The 17,398-nt window shown below is 42.5% G+C and overlaps 2 protein-coding genes across 5 annotated transcripts in view; one reads left to right on the top strand and one right to left on the bottom strand.

The window, feature by feature from the left end:
* Window positions 1–15,643, bottom strand: part of WWC2 (WW and C2 domain containing 2) — a 104,793-nt gene extending 89,150 nt beyond the window's left edge. The window contains exon 1 of one of the 3 annotated variants that reach the window (XM_055701596.1): window positions 15,196–15,643. In XM_055701596.1, the coding sequence (XP_055557571.1) occupies window positions 15,196–15,326 (131 nt within the window). In that variant the 5' untranslated portion in view covers window positions 15,327–15,643. Of the gene's footprint in view, window positions 1–6,595; window positions 6,688–15,195 lie in introns of those variants that run through there. The other 2 variants (XM_055701591.1, XM_027814126.2) reach the window with 2 other exon arrangements.
* The window catches only part of DCTD (dCMP deaminase), a 63,244-nt gene continuing 61,034 nt past the window's right edge, over window positions 15,189–17,398 (top strand). The window contains exons 1-2 of one of the 2 annotated variants that reach the window (XM_055701719.1): window positions 15,189–15,289; window positions 16,511–16,687. The gene's annotated coding sequence lies outside the window, so the exon portion shown is untranslated. Of the gene's footprint in view, window positions 15,290–15,848; window positions 16,004–16,510; window positions 16,688–17,398 lie in introns of those variants that run through there. The other variant, XM_055701714.1, reaches the window with a different exon arrangement.

Here is a 17,398-nt window from a genome sequence, read left to right as displayed (position 1 = left end):
CTCCTTTATCATTGCAGCTACTTGATCATCACCTAATTGTTCCATTAAAGGCACAGGTGTTTGGGATTAAGGACTTCATGTCAGTGTACAGTAAGAAGTACTTTCCTTGAATTTAAACAGATTATATCAACACATTACTTCTCTGAAACTAGTCTTTTTTCTAAAATACGTTGTTTAGTTAATTTGATGATTTAACCCTGATAAGGCCACATTTACCCACATATGCCTAGTAAATAATAATGAAGGAAAGGCCAGTTATAAAATCCTGAAATATTTCTTTTTAGTAATAGCAGGCCAAAAAAAAAAAAAAGGTAATCACAGAATAATGTACATGGGAAGGAACTTCTGGAGGTCATCTGGTTCAAGATGCTGCCCAAAGCATGACAACTCTGAAATCAGACCAGGTTGGTCTGAGTCATGCCCAAAAGCACTCAGGGCAGCCTGCTCTAGTGTTTACCCACAAATCCCAGTCTACACTGCCAACTTCTTTTGAGTCAGTAAATCACTGCAATTCCACTTGCAGTTATTTTTAAAGCTCTTCTGGAATACAGATTATACATTGGCCCATCTGTTTCAATATAATGAACAGTATAAATTCTACCTCCACTTTAAAACATTGTGGTTTCAATTTAAGAAAAATAAACTAATTTTCATCAGTTGCTTGCTGTTACTTTCACATACTTCAAGATTTGTATGCAAGACTAAAGTCAGTATTAATTCAGTACACATTCTGTACCTAATTTATCCTTAGTCTCCACATCATCCAGAGATCACGCTTGCACAAGATAAACTCTTCAGTACCAAAGCTTAAGGAAAACGATCCATCTTCACAGAGTTAAACAAAAAAAAAAAAAAGGAGGTAAATTCACTTTTCACTGATGAAGTAGTACTATATGCTTTTCTTGCGATATGACCTATAATGGGATTTTTTTTCATCTTTACTCTTGCTTATTTTAAGCCTTTCTACTCTGGTTCACAGCAGAGTTCCTAACAGCTGGGAGGAATGTCAAACAGAAACAAAAGGTGGAAAGGGAAATATCTTCAGCCTTTACTAGCACAGAATTTTCTTCACAAAATCAAACCTACAGTGTCTGCTAGTCTCATTTCTCCCTTTCATAAATTCATCTAAGCATCAGACCACCCAAACTGACAAGTGCCAGCTGAATACTGCCCCATTCATATCATATCATGAACCATTTTATTCTCTCAAAGAAAATTAAAGATATTTTCACATGAAAATCAAATATATCTCAACCAGATAGCCAAAACTGAAATACAGTAACACACCAATTTGTTTCTCTGAAATAGAACAGTGAACATGGGTTTTGTAAAATTCTGGGTTTGCTTCTTTTTATCACAAAAAAAATGTTAAACAGACTGTTGATTATATAGATTCTCTGCCCACTGTCCTTTCTTCCAAATTAGTATCTGATTTCCATTAGCTGGTATATTCTTGGGATATTTCTACAGCAGATCCAAAGGTCTCAACACTACAGATAAAAAACCTGTCCCTAAATTGCCTAGCTTGGACCTTGATGAGCTTATCTACAGCAGCAGGAAGTTTATTTACCCTCTTTATTGATTAGCTCAGAATCCTGAGTTCAATGTAGACATTCTTGAAAAGAAATAGATCGCTCGCCATAGGAATGGGCAGTTTGAAAGATTTTGCCATCCCAATGTTCCTTTTTAACTTCATCATCAACCAATGTCAGGCTGACTGACAGCCAAAGGAGATACCCTGAAGAGATAGGATAGCACTTCTCTGAGGAGAAAGGTCGCACTCTTTGGCTACATCTCAACTGGGAAAGGTGGGGTTTGGGAGTGCTTACAATCTCCTGAGTTGCCAGGCACTCTGTAATTAAGGAAACTTGGTTAAGTACCAGTCCCACCTCTCAGTACTGACTTCTGGATCAGATGGGCCAAAAGAGAGCTACGACCTATTCTGGTTAGGACTACAGTTCAGGCGACTGCGAAACTAAGTTTCCAGGGTATGTATGTCCTGACACACATACTTCTGTTTAGATGTAACCATTCTTAAGTCAGGGCCAAACCTCATCTTGGCACTAGGAGCCACTGTAAGAAGGAGAAGCTGCAGAAAAGATTAGTATGAAATCTCTCTCCCTCTAACTCTCTCACCAAGAGTTTAAAACCAGCTAGTTCAACAATTGCTAGAGATCAGAGTATTCACATGACACGAAAGGTGGAAGAAGAGAGCCCAAGAAAGATTATAAACGTTGTGCAGTGGAATACCTCCAACCAGAGCTTGCTATCTAGCACAAAGAACACATCTACAGGACAAAAATATATCAGGTTTCACACATTTCTCTGCTTACAATATTGTTTGCTTTTAATAAAGCATATGCACAGGTGACTTCCTGTGGAGAGATGAATCCCATGTATTGGTCTAAAAAGCTGAGAAGAAGTAATGTTTCCCTTTAAGCTTACTACCCTTCAAAATTTTTGCAAGTATCCAATCATCTTGTGTTTAAAGTTTAGTATTCCATTCTTAAAAGTTTTTCATGTAATCAAAATACCCCCATCAGGACATCAGCATCATCAAGGCCACATGAAACCTTTCATGATAACTGAATATTACTGTGTTCATCATCAGTGCGACATCAGGTTTAAACATCACTGTGTGTCTTAAACAGATGGAAACTATCCACACCTGAGGGAAAAAAAAAAAGAGAGCGTTCAGATGAAGTTCTAATACTGGCCATTTAAAAAAAAATATCATCTTTTAAAGTATTACAAAACAGCTATTTATGACAGCTTATTCCCCAAAGACCTGTTAGAAACCTTATCTCAATAAGTAATGACAGTACTGCCACAAGGAGGGTCCTCTGATAAATACTGTCACCCCCTCAACACCAGACACCTGCAGTGAAAGTGTTTCACAAGAGCCTCACACAGCTGGCTGAAGCTGCTTAACTATCCAGTACACCTGCCAAATTGAGAATAAAATTAAAAATGAAGTGTTGATCATGGGAAACTGCTTTGGTTTTCCTTTTATTTTTTTTTTAAACTAAATACTCTTCATTACATTTTTAAAACACCAGCCACATTAGGCACCACAACGATGATGTCTAGAAAGAAAATACCTTACAACTTTTCAGCAAAACCTGACTGACAAAGAAAGGACATGAAACATCAAGAATAGGAGGTTCTAAAGATTTTTAATACAAAACCCTTAACTGTTCTGCATTTGTCCTCGAAGTTTATTTTCTGGCCAAAATTTTGCCTGGAAAAATAAAATTTTGATAGCTTTTATGTATTCTGAGCAAATAGGCCAGCCAGGTCCTAAACACAAATCATCAGCCCACCACAGTACAGAAGTCCATGGCTCATTTTAGGTCATTGTAAACCCTACTAGCAAGCGAGGTGCAACAGTAACGAGACAAGCAAACAAGAACATAAGCAAGAACCAAAAAGCCTAGTCTGTATCTCCATAATAATGTGTTTTCCTGTAAGCAATTCACCTTCTCCACCATAGCATCGTTAATTTAGCTAACACAGCAGTGTAACCAATTAACAACTCCTTAGCAAACCTCAAACTTCAGTTCACTAAAGTCTTTTTCTCAGAGTAGATACAAAAAGAGGGCCTAGAGATTATAAATAACAGGAAAACCAGAAAAGAACATGCAAAGCTCAGAAACTTGAGAAATCATCTGTTTACTGCGTAAGTTCCTGTGTACTAAGCCTTACTTACTGCAGTAGTAAACCACGGACAGCACTAGCCTGGCTAAAAGGCTTATGCTGTTTGTGTGCTTTGCCACATCCCATAATTTCTCTAGTCATTTGAACACTATTTCAGGAATGTCCTGGAGAGGTCTCGGATGATTATTCACAGCCATAGCATTCTACTATTCACCAGAATGATTGTAAATGTGTTAACAGTTCATTTCAAACATTGCAATACTCACAACATGACAGAAAGGGGTCTTTGCTCCTTGTCAGATTCCTGTCTTGAATTGCATCCTCTTATGTACAATCATTTACTACTGAATGCTTCAGCAAAATGTATTTTAAATATTTAATACATCCATTCCAAATGATCCTTCTTCATGCTGTAAGCCACTAAAATACCACCTCAGCCTGCTGCTTCTGTGCAAAACAAAGCTGGCAACTGCAAAAGAATGTGGGAAATATGAGAAACTTTGGCAAAACTCCTACTGTCCAGGAACATTAAGATATGGAAACACAGAAAAAAAGACCTCAGTTTCTGGGGCTTCTCTATAGGTCTACATTCCAATCCAGTACATTAAAGGAAACACTATTATTTGCTTCAGAAGGGTGAAATTCAAGACAGACCCTCAGAGATCTCATCTGAGCAGTATCCTGTTTTCTCTATTTCACTCTGACTCCATGGACATTCCAATTCCAGTTTTGGCAGTTTGTCACTCTGTTCACTCTGGAATTTAGTACTGAATAGTTTTGTGTCTTAAACTCATACTGTAGCTTATTTTGCAAATGTCTCTGACAGAAGCCCATAGCACTCCAAACCAGAATTGTTCACCACTGTAAAATTCCATCCAAACTAAAAAAAAAGGGGGGGTGGGGGGCAATGGTAACTGCAGGTCTCTGCACTAAAAGTCTCAAGCAACAAAAATAACAAAATACCATTTAGGTCAGATCCTGCAGACAATAAAACTGTCCATTACTAGAAATGTGATTAAAATCAATGCAATACCTCAGGGAAAAAAAAAAAAAACCAACAAAAAAACAATCATATGTAACACTTGCAAGGTCACGCTTGAAAATTTATCACAAATTGCTGTACAAGATGGCATAAAACATTAAGACAGCACTGACAGAATGAGCTGAAAAGGTCTTGATTTTTCTTTTTTGTGAATACACTGAATATACACTGTATAGGTCTTGGGAATATGGGGGACAGATTTGATGGACAGTGGGCTTAGGAACCCCTGGGAATACAACCCTGAGGGTACATATGGGACTTAAGGCACATCCATGACCTAACTTCTATTGCAGTTTTAACATCAAATTAAGAACAGAAGTAATGTGTTAATACGTTCCTACCCAGACATCACTTCCTAAAGAAAATAAGCTACTAAGCTCCTAAACTTCTAAAGGCTCCTAAGTTTCTCACAGGATGCTTGCCATATCTCTGTGAAGATAATTAAAAAAATTAAATTACATTATTTGGTGCTGTACCAAGAAATTATGTATACAAAGATACTTCAAGCTGAGTAGTCACAATGTAACCCAAGACAGCAAAAGTGTTTTAAAATGTAAACCAAGCCCCAATTAACAACACACATTTGACAAGAGAAGTACAAGTACACTTAAAGGTGGTCATTTATCGAACAGAAATATCACTTGGCTCACAAGGAAATTTTGTATCGCACGCATCTCAGAATAAAACACAAAAGATTTAATATAGGTCAAAGCAGCTTTATAAGCAACAGTAACCACAGATTATTTCACAGAAGCAAAGTCCACTAGATTCCATTACATGTCCCACTTTCCCCATTGCCCTCCCAAAAGCAAGAGAAACATGCAAATGTTCCCTGCCTTGTTCAGCTCCCAGCTACTCCGGCCTTACTGCGCTATAAACCTTTCCCCATGACAACTGGTCTCCACTGGATCTTTACGGACAGAAACCAAAACCAGCACCCCCTGGTCAGGCTCTGCATTGGTCAGGCTACAACTGGGGAGAGCAGCAAGCACCTAGAGGTCTTACGCAGCCAGAACAGCTCATGAACAAGAATCAAATCACAGGATGAGACTGTAATCATTTGCTACATAACAGCATTTAAAAAATCTAGTTCATTTGCTAATAACGGTATTTTTAAAAATATCTAGTTCATAAATCTGAATTGCATCTCTTTCTTTGACGCACAGTAACTGTTTATTAACAGACATTTTGCACAGGGTTATTTCTAACAGGAATTTAGGGTTTTCATAGAGGCATCCTGTTAACACCGGTGAAAAGGCAGAAAGCTGTAAATCTACCTAAACTTTTTTAGCATAATCAAGGAAATCTGATTTAAGAATGGACTAGGCTTTGAATAAGAGTACTCTTTCTCAGTCAGATCATCAGACCATGAGACAGGCACTTCTGGACTAGACTACAGTTTATCAATCCACAGTGTGAAACAAAGGAAAAAAATCCACCCCATTGTTTCCTCATCAAGAGCAAATAAATGTCTTTCCCTGACAATTTTCTGCAGTCCACCACAGACAGCGAGCAAGGCTAAAATGCCCACTTTTTCAGCTGAAGTGGGCCATACCTCCTCTCCTGGAAGTTTTAGAGATCCACACAGCAAATCACCCTATCCTCCAATGACCATAAGTGTCCCAGAGAGTGACAGGCAGAAGCGACCAGAATTGTTCCTCTGCAGTGTGATCCCAATAAAAACACTGCCACGCAGCTATGTGACAGGGGACACCTGTGCTTTGGTCAAACCCTGTTACTTGACAAGGTGTTACTAAGGCATACGCCTGCCATCTATTAGCTAAAAGGCAGGCACCATTCGTCATGTGTCAGGCGTATTTACTGCCATATGGCATGATCTGCTTGTACACAATCTGCAGAATATCAAAAGTTCATCTGCCACATGATTAAAAATACCTGCATCTTTGTCAGACATTCTCAGCTCTATGAGGGAGGTAAGCTCTTAAGTGCGAAGGAGTAAGAACTCTTCACAGGTCAGATCTGGAGGCCATAAGATATGCTTATGTGGACAAAACTGCAGGTTAGCACTTAAAAGTACTTTAAAAAGAAACAGTAAGCATGTAAAGTACTGAACCTTCATTAACAACACAAGAAAGTTGCTAACACAAAGAGAGCATCCTAGCAGGATGTAGCTGAAGTAGATTCTTCTAGATCTTTTCCTCTATACCAAAAGTTTTTTTAAAAAAATGTGTTTCTAGACACTGAAAGCCTGATTATCAGGACAAACAGTATATTAAAGGAGGGCATCCCAGTACGGTTGCTCTTTTTGTTTTTCAAATAAAGAATGAAGTTTCATTTAATGAATTGAGAAAAATAACACAGACATACCAAAGCAGGTCCAATATACAGTATTGCACAGCACGCAGCAAGAGTATGCAGAAATTTGCTGTCCCAAGACAATACGTCTTTACATACCCAAACAATGACTTTGAATACAGTATGTTTTGAGTTGATGAGATAAAATTCCTTTTCTTCACACACAAACAGTATGCAAGTTCAAAGGATAGCATCTGATCTTGTCCTATGAGATGCAAATGATTGTTTCAGTTGACAGAATACATTCTTACCACTGACTGCCTCTAGCCCAGAAGTCCTAACCAACTAAAACAATTCCAAAGGCAAGTTAGCCTTAAAAAGTATACTTACACAAAAAAAAAAAAAAAAAAAAAAAAAGCAGGGAGGGGAAGGAATCTCTCCCCCAAGAAGCCCTTTCATTAGCCTTTTAAAAACAAGAGCCACAGATTGACTTCACTGGGTACAAACTTCATTATCACTAGTGATTTTGCACAGAAAAAGTCACTGTGAAGAGCAACAGTATTCAGCAACATTCAAAATGTGCTATTTAAAAAGACCCCAACCCTACACCCACAAAGCAAACCCCTACAAAATATTTAAACAACACAAAAAAAGAAACCTTAATTATTGCATCACTACTCTTTTTAGCCACTAGCTGCTCCTTCCAAATGAAAAGCAAGTCAATCTGTCCATACGGATGACTCCCTCAAATACATGAAGACAAATGGCTCCAGTTTGCTTCACACAATAAAACATTCAAAGTCTTGAATTACACCATCATTCTCGTGAGACACTTTGCAGCAGAGTCTAAAACATATTTAGGAATAGTTGGGGGAAAATGCACCAAAGTCAAAGAATTTCTGATCTACTTTCATACACAGTAGAAATTAGCTATTCATAAGCATATTGTCAACAGCTGCACATTCCTGGAAAACAGGATCTAATTCTGCAACTGTGCAATAAATTTCTCTTCAACAGGATCTTCACAGTAACAAACATCTCAAAAGTCAGTAAAAACTTCGTAATATCATAAAGGTTTCCTGGTGACAGAAAACACGCTTAGGATCAAGAGGTCTGTGGCACTTGTACGGCTGGTTCACAGCAAAGCAAAGGTGAACAAAAAGACACACAAAAACAAAGGAGAATCCCAAAGAAAGAAACAGACACCTAAGGTGATAGTTCTATGGCAGCTAGGCTTGATCTGCAGCTTTGTTTCTACAGCACCACTCTTCCCTTTTGCTCCCAGCCCTGGACTTGCCTCCTGCCTCACACCAGCACTAGTATCCATTCAGTGACACAACGAGCTGATTCTGCTGGAAAACAAGGGGTTTCATTTTAGCCAAATCACGTCCTGGGGTCAATTTACTATTGGTGGCAGAAGACAGACAGGTAAACAGAATGATGAGACAGTCCAAGCTTAAGTGGGCTGTGTTACCCCTCTGCAACCCTTTTCCACTTCCCTTACAAGTTGCTGTAATAAGAATTTACATGTCCCAGCATAACAGTTACGGAATCTTAGCATTGTTTCTATTCATGCCTTTCTGAAAATGTGTCACCATGGAAATACTACTGTATGTTCATTCATTTTCAATCTCTTCCATGAGTATTCTTCTAGATTTTAGTCATCTGTGTGATATAAACATTGTGAAATCTCAAATGCCTATAACATTTAAGGCTAAAAAGAAAAAAGTAGCAAGAAACCCAAAACAAACCTATTTCACAAAATTCAACTTTTCTCTAGATGCTACAAACATCAGTAAGTAGAAGTAGAGAAATCGTCTTACCTTATTCTAATAACCTTGATAATACATTCAAAGCACAGAATTTTAACTGAAGGATTGAACACAAGTTATTTAACTGAAGAGAAACAGGAACTCATAATGTAATCTGTACAGATCTCTGAAGTTGTAAATAATTTGTTCTATTTGATTTATATATTGACCCTTACCTGCAAAAAATGGAAACTTCTTTCACGGCCATTACTTCAAAGTAAAGCCAGTTCCCCTCCTCTGAAAATGTTAAGACAGTTCTGAAGTATTCCTTGACTCAACCATATTGTAGTAGGACAACATCTCTAGCAAGCGGCTCGGCTCCGTTCATTTGAGAAAAGGTCTATTTTCCTTCATGTGCATAAATTCTCATTAAGGCTAACATTGTGGATGACAACTACAGTAATACCATCTTGTAAGTCAAGATAAGTTTTAATCGAAAGAGCTCTGGTAGGCATGTACTACAGACATAGGTCTGGATAAAACCACAGTCTAGACCACTTGCCCCACTTTAACATACCAGGTCACAGTCCTTGGCTTTACCCAGCGGTACATACTTTGCACACATAAGCAAATACTGGCTTGTTAACTTCACATGCTCTGAGATGAAAGATACAGTGCAGCCCTATTACTCCCACAAAAGTAAAGAATAAAAGTGTTATCTCAGAGTTACTGTAGCCATTTTCACTAATGCTAAAATCAACAACACATAGCCCCAAGCAAATGACAGACTGGTTTAAAAAAACCCACATATACAATCACTATGTATTTTAACACAGTCTGATGCTATCACAACTATATTAGCACTGTAATATTAGAATTCTGCTTTACACTGGATAAACAAATGAAGGTGTCAGAAGTTCAGACACAGCTAGTCTCTCATTGCAAGTTCAGTACTTGCATCACGGGTTTTATTTTGAATAAATATACATCAATTAAATAAAAGCAGTTCCCAACCTGTCACTGAAACCAGAACGAGATACCAGACAGTTTCAAAGGGAATATGCACATTCCTGAGCAGACTAGGAGACAGGAACAAATTATGTGGAATTAGGACAAAACCCAGTAAATTATACCACACGATGAAACAAGGCAGAAAAAGATACTTGGGGGGGGGGAAAAACCTGTCGTCCTATCTCACTACAGGATTATTGCAAGTTGTACACCTTGGAGTGTCATCAAATGATCCTCTACTGATTTTACAAAATAGGCAGGTGATTATTTCTTATCAAGGTTAGAATTTCATAAGGTACATTGAGGCAATCATTTAACAGCTCCATGTCACAGAAAACACTGTTCCCTCCTCAGCTACTAGCAAACAAGGGAGATGCAAGGGAAAATGGAAGGGGTATACGAAAGGGAACCCTTCAGTGATGGTTTACCATTAAATTCATTCCTAGCAAGCAGCAGCCAAAAGAAAGGATCTATCAGATAGTTGCTCTAGTTGTACCTTAAATCAGCAAGGTTGAGATTTGCACTTTAAAACAGAATTAAGATCCATCCCTTTCAAAACGTAATGACTAACACTCCAATTTAACATCATTATTCTTCAAAGGACAGAGGAATCATACTCCTACTTGTTGCCTAAACTTTGTTCCCTTCCACCCACCCAAAAGTTTTAATATTTCAGAATTTTTTCCTATTTTAGCTGAAGTCCTGCAATTAGCCATTTCACACAAGACTGTACTTGCCTCAGACACCAGACACTTCAAACAGTAAAAGTTAATTCTACTCATCTGTCACAACAGAGCTTACTACTATGCAAAAAAGAATTGAACCAAACATATTTTCCAACCTCTGATGATGCCTCCCATCACGTTGCTTCATTTTCTGCTTGCCTCTTATTTGCTACCTTTAACTTTTACCAGCACAGCAACTTGTAGGCCTCCTATTTCTCCGAGTCTCCACTGTGACTGGAAGCCACCGACCATGCACCCCTGAGCTATGATAGTGCCCAGAAAAGAGACAGGATGGAAGTCCCCCTGCTCAAGTAACTTCAGCCTCAGCATCGTTCCTCCTCACAGCCTCTGCTGTTCAAAGGACAAGAATGAAAAACTAAGGAGCAAAGTGCCCTTCTTTTTCTAAGGGATAATAACACCCAACATTTAATTGCTGCAACCTAATAAATGTTCTAATTCAGACAAATCTTGCATTTGGATTCTGACTGCATCTGATTACAGAATTCCATGAGAAAAATCGTAGTGTTTTCCCCTCCCCAAAAGATGAAAGCAGCAATGGAAACTGCATTCCCTCTCCACATCACCACGAAGGAAACTCTTTCATAATCTCTTAACTCAAAGTTCTCTGGTTTCTGCACATCTGATGCTTCTCAAGCACTTTTTTGGTTACAGAGTTAGCAAAAACTCCAGAAACATTCTAGCAAAAGTATACTAAAAACTATTTCAAATGTACAAATATTGTAAACAGATTTTTCTCCTCAGTGGAAAGAGAAGTTAAAAGTGGGCAGAAAGAATGGACAGTTTTGACCATTGGACATAAGCAGCTCACTCCTTACAGCTCTGACAGGAGTGCAGAGAAACATTTAAATAAGGATCACTTGTAGCTTCAGAATTTGTCATGTAGGACTCTTTTAAGGCAAGCTATGAAGAAAAAATTATGTATATATATATATACACACACATTTTGAGTCAGTGGTGATCAGCAGTGGAGCATGGCCAATTTACTATGAAGAAACCAAGATACGTGAAGCCCTGCATTCCTGGCGAGAAAACCAAACACCATCCGACTGCTTAAGAATTCAGAGTACTGAGATTCCTGTCTCCTATTCTGCTCCTCCTTGATGCTCTACTCTTGGTTCCACTAAGGGATATAACAAACATGAGGCCTACTTAAAACATGTTGAACAATGGAAAAAAGAAAAAAAAATCCTTTTCAAATTTCTGTGTCCAGTCCAAGCCCCCTTTAATTGTCTATCAGGAAAAAAAACCCAACAAAAAAAAAAACCAACCACCACAAACCCCACACCAACACCTTACTGTAACTCAGTATCCCTGGAACTTGAAAAGAAAAAAAGAAGAAAAGTATCAATTCTTCTAACCCTTTCTCACCTTTGCATCTGGCTCATCCTCTTCAGTCCACAGTTGTCTTTTTTGTAACTTTGTCAAAAAGTAGCAGGATACAATTGATATTTTGAGCAATTTCCCTTCTTACGATAAACCAGTTTCAGAACTGTCAAGATGAGCGAGTTCTCAGTTTGCTGTAGCTTGGAGGAGTTATAAACAAATAACATCTATATATTTAGTGAGTGAAAACGTTACTACAATTCCCACATTCTTGCCTTTATGTTTCTCACATGTTATATCTTATTGAAGTGCTCTCTCTTTTGGGCCACCAGTCTTCAAAACAAATCAACACAGTATTCGGAGAGAAAAATCACTGTTGAATATTGCAAAACATTAAAAACCTCTGAGCTTCCACAACACTCCTAAAACACAACAAGCCAAGTCACTCTTGCCCTTACAAGTGTGAGATTCTCTAATGTCAATGGGATTACTCAGATAAATGAAGTGGGCAACACTGAAAACTGAGCCCCAAGCTTGAAGTTGATGGGAGGTTTCTTTCACAGCTGTACACAAGGCTATCATTATATTAACAGGCCTGCACCACATAAGCAGTAACAAATACACATACTATCAGAGCAGTCTAGAAAAGCACAAGAGAAAGCATCACCATGTTTACAAAAAAAAAAAAAAAAAGGGGGGGGCAACTCCCCCAGCATCTTCCAAGAAGCTTTGAAATATGGCATTTTCAACTGTCAGTTTACTTCTAGACATGAATATTTCAAACCAGTAACAAAGAGGTTCCTAATTGTACTCAAATACACCTGGCAACCAACAGACATATGGCTGATGTCTCACAGCACTAGTCTTCAGTATTTTTATCTTCTAATTCAAAGAGGATACAAATTATTTTAAAATATTGAGCGTGACTTTTCTGTGTAATCATCCAGGGAATGCAGTGTAACAACAGCAGAAGGAATATTGTCTATAAAAACTTACCCATTCTACACTTGCTTTGCCAATGAAAAGTTTCAGGAACCCACGTACTATAATATTCCACAAGTACATTTTGAAAGCTTTATGACCTCCATCAGAGAAAATAGCTGGGGGGGGGGGGGGGAGTAGTCCTAAAGTATCAATAAAGAAGGGAAAATGTTTTCAGACTTTCTGTAGAATCCATTATCTTCATTTTGACAATTTAAGATAAGTTTTAGAAACAGCATGAATCCAGATTTTGACATACTGACAAACTTGGAAGATCACTTCCCAATTTTTCTGACAGCAAGCCCTAATTATGTCCTGTATGGTTTCCAAACATATATTGTCTAAATACTTGGAAGACATAATGGAATCTAGAGGAAAGTCGTCACAGGACTTTCAAGCATTTCACCTTCACTTTTCCAAACCAGGTCAGCAATACAAATACAGACCGTATATACAAATACTGTAAGCTGCACATTAAATGGGCTTGTCAGCCTCTTCTGTGCAAGCAATTCAACTTCACAGTTGAGCCACGCACACTAAAGCATGGATCCTCCCAAGCACCTAGGGCAAAATCCCTCTTTGTTTGTTTTGCATGACTGACACAGGTCAACAATTATTAAAAACACCACTCTTTCTGTAAAAAAAAAAAAAAAAAAAGGGTCTTTACTTCCTTAGCTCTCATTACAGATTATCAAGTCTCAGGGCTCGATTTCTCTTTCAGCAGAATTCATTTCAATGATTTCTCATTGGTAATTAAGCTACCAATGAAACAATATTTACCCTTTGCCTATAGGATGGCAAACACACAAGTGTTACTCCGCTGTCTACTCTGTTAGTGAGAGTGAAGACTCAAATGTTTACCACCGAGCATGAATACTCTTGACCTTTTCAGGATTACAGAATGTGTAAAAAAATTTTTAAATTCGTATACTCACAAGGTGGTATTGTAACACATACAATTCAATGTCACATTTGGCTTTCCCTCAATCATACCATCTTGTCTTCGGCTTTACAAACACAAATTAGAAGTCTAAAACTAAATAAAACTTCAAACCCAGTATTTCTAGAGAGAGTAAACCCAGAAGGTTTTACTGTCTGCAGAAAAAAAAAATAAAATAATAACCAGCTAAGAAGGCCAGGTGCAGTAAACAATGCTGTCCTGTACACCTTACCACCTCACTAATATTTACAAGGTATTTCACATGTTTTGAAGCACAAAGGAACGTAAGTATTAAGTTTGCCACTACTGGAATTTGCTGTTACAGCAAGGGGGGCAGGAGTAGGCCTAACACAGCACATGATGCTTGTCAAAACCCTCCCCACGCAACCTACAAGCCTGCAAGCTTTGTCACGGCTACCTTTCCTCATTTCACCAGGGAAATATAAACCAAGGCCTTCATTTATAATTTACTGCAGCTTGTTCCATAAATTTATAATGGCTTTTACAAGTTTTCGCTAAGTAGACTCCACCGTTTTCAACAGCAACGTTGTATTTCACAATACACGCAAAGTTTTGGTTTTTCAGTTACTTTTCAGGATCACTTCGGACAAAACACACGTTTTACAAGAGGTCTCATGGGCGTCTATCACCCACTACCAGAGACAGGCACTGCAGAGCGCCAGAACCCGGCCGAGCTGAGCGAGCGGCCCCGGTGACTCCGTGCGAGCCGCCTTCCAGCCGGTTACCGCACCCGCTGCGGACCTTCCGAGGCGGTTTCGCCCGTTTGCAGCGCTCAGAGCCGGCCGGGGCAGCGAGCACCCCGCGCTGCGGCCGGCGGGGCGCTGCGAGGATCCGGGCTTGCCGCGGCCTAGCGAGCACACGAGGCCTCCCCGCAGCCCCAGCTCCTCTCCCCGGCAGCGCCGAGCGCTCCGGCCGGGCGGGCCGCGGGGCAGGCGCTCCCGGGGCCGGGGGGGGAGCCGGGCCGGGAGGGACAGGCGTCCGGGATGCTCCGCCAGCCGGGAGGGAGGCGGCCCCTCTCCGCGGCGCCCCGGGGAGAGGGTGGCCGGGAGCCAGCACCTCTGGTTTAGGAGGGACTCGCAAACTTCTGTACCTGCCGGGAACTCCCCAGACGCCAGCGACCCCCGTCGCCTCCGGGAAGAGCGCTACAGGCTCCACACACGCCACACCACCTCCCCCCCCCCTCCCGCCCGCCCCGAATCAACTCACGCAACGAGCTTAAACACAGGCTGCACCCCTGCCGACGGGCAGGAGAGCACGGCGTGCCCAGCTGCGAACAGGGGCTACTCCTGCTTCCCCCGTCCCGAGCGGGGGACCCTCCGGTGCAACTCTCCCCCCCCCCCCCCCCCCCCCCCCCCCGCCCCGCGACGGGGCTGCCTCAGCGGTGAGGGGGCTGCCTCAGCGGTGAGGGGCCCGGCAGCGCCGCTCCCAGCCCACCCCCCACCCCCCGCCCCGGGCCTCGCCACCCACCTGTCCCGGGGGTCGATCCAGCTGGTCTGCTTGGTGTTGTGGTCGATGTAGAAGACTTTGCCGTCGTAATCCCACGCCTCCTCCCAGCCATCGGGTAAGGGGAGCTGCCCATTCCCCGCTTTCCTAGGCATGGTCGGGCGGCGGGGGTAGCTGCTCCATAGGGACTGAAAGAAAGACGGGAAGCGGGAAAAGCCCCCACCGCAGCCGGGGGGACGGGGAAGGGGCCGGCAGCGGGGGCTGGGGGGGCACGCAGCGGGCCGCTGGCGGAAGCCCGGGAAAGCCCTGCTCCGCGGCCGGGTCTCAGTCCACCATGCCTGGGCTGCCGCCTCGCCCGTGCCGCGGCAGCCCGGGTCAGGGTTGCCGGCGGAGCCCAGCTGCCGTCTGGGCGCGGGGAGCCCGGCTAAGCCCCAGGCGGCCGCGGCCGCCGCTCATTAGCATGAGATTAGCATCCATCTCATCTGCATGCACATTCCTCCCGCCGCATTCCTCAGGGTTAACCCTGCCGGCGCTGCCCCCCCCCGCCCGCCGGGCTGGGCAGGCCCGGACCGCGGACCCGGGCCACAAAACGTCCCGCGGCGGAGCGCGTCGGGCAGGCCGGAGGGCGGGGGGTACGGGAGGGGGGACAGGCGGCGAGGGGGTCCCTCCCGCCTCCGAACGAGCTCTGCCCGCTGGCGCGCAGGGGCCTGCCCGGCGCCGGGGGTGCGGGACAACCACCTGAGGGGGAGGGCGACCTCCTGCCGCCGGTGCCCCCGCGCCTGCAGCTCCCGGGCGCTTAAGCACTCCGGACACGTCCCCGCAGCCCTTCTGGGTAGGTGGGAGGGCACGGGAGCAACCCCCCCGCCATCAGCCGCCACCACCGCCCCCCGCCGGGGGAGAGCGGCGCGAAGGGGCTACGGCACGGCGGGGCGAGTGAAGCGGCGCCCCGGCGTTAGGGCTGCCGGTTGCCCGGCCCAGCGTCCCTTTGTCCGCCAGCTTGCTGCCGGCCCCGCGTCAGGTGGCGGCGCAGGCGGGGGATGCTCGGGGGCCTGGGGCACGGGCCCCGGGCACAGGCGGTCCTGCCCCGGGCGGCCTGGCGGCGGGGCCGAGCTCCCTCCCCCGCCCGCGCCGGTGTCCCCGGCCTGGCTTCGCGCCCTGCTGAGCTCTGCCGAAACTCCAGGGAGGCCCAAGGGTTCCTAAATGGATCTTAACATTTAAAATTACCTGAGTTCAAAATCTAAATTAAAAAGGGAACCCTTCTTTAACCCTAGAAGTATCTAAACTTGCCGTCTTTTTGTTTTCCCCTTTTTTTTTTTTTTTTTTTTTTTTTTTTTACCAGAAGCACCAGTGGAGAAGAGGCATACACCACTGGTGCCCTAAACTGTTCTGGCCTACAAAGCAGGCAGCTCAGTCCCATCAAGTACAGAAACCAGGTGTGAATTACTTGTGCGTTTATCTTAGCTTGCCACAGGAGAAGAGTACTCCGGGCTGGTTACCATGGCTCAGCTGATAGCAGGTAACTTAATGAGCTCTATTAATTTGCATGTGTATCTGATTCCCAAGGTTTGGCACCAGAAGTAGAGCACCTATGGGGGAATATGACTCTTTAGTGGCTAGGACTCCTAGGTAACCCGAGTTTTAGTTCCCGTTTCCTAGAATGTTTAATTTCATTTCACTTAAAGCTACTGGTTTGAAGTAACAAAATTTTCCTGGGAGAGGAAATCTGAGACCTAGAGCTGTCCTTTTATTACTATTTTTTAAAAAATCTGTTTGTCTACTCCATAATGGTGATCTTTAGCGTTCAGCTCTATGAATTAGTTTTCTGAGACAATTTACACTTATTAAGTACTGGACTTGTTCAGTGTATAACAAGTTCTTGGATTCCACTTCAGAGGCCGCTTATCTGACAGGTATTGCAGTAACTAATTTACAGGTATCCAGGTCCCGCTGTTGCATCTGCTTCTGAGTAGAAAAAAGTACCAGCAAGATATGATTTTAATTTAGCTAACTGCCAGTCTGGAAGAGCTAAGACCTTTTATTATTTTAGTCATTCCACTTATTTTCATATCTGTTGTATTAAGGTGATGTGCAGAAACTGCATACGTGGAGTAAGTAAGGCCTTGGTAGTTAAGAGTGGAGAAGAACTGAGCTGTCCTAACTGCAGGATATCTGTGAGAGTTCATTCACTTGGGGAAAGCAACAGGATCATTGCCTATTAAAGTGACAC

The sequence above is a fragment of the Falco cherrug genome, chromosome 1 (assembly GCF_023634085.1).
Source record: "Falco cherrug isolate bFalChe1 chromosome 1, bFalChe1.pri, whole genome shotgun sequence".
NCBI classification, from domain to species: Eukaryota; Metazoa; Chordata; class Aves; order Falconiformes; family Falconidae; genus Falco; species Falco cherrug.
This window is presented reverse-complemented; position numbering and strand designations above follow the sequence as displayed.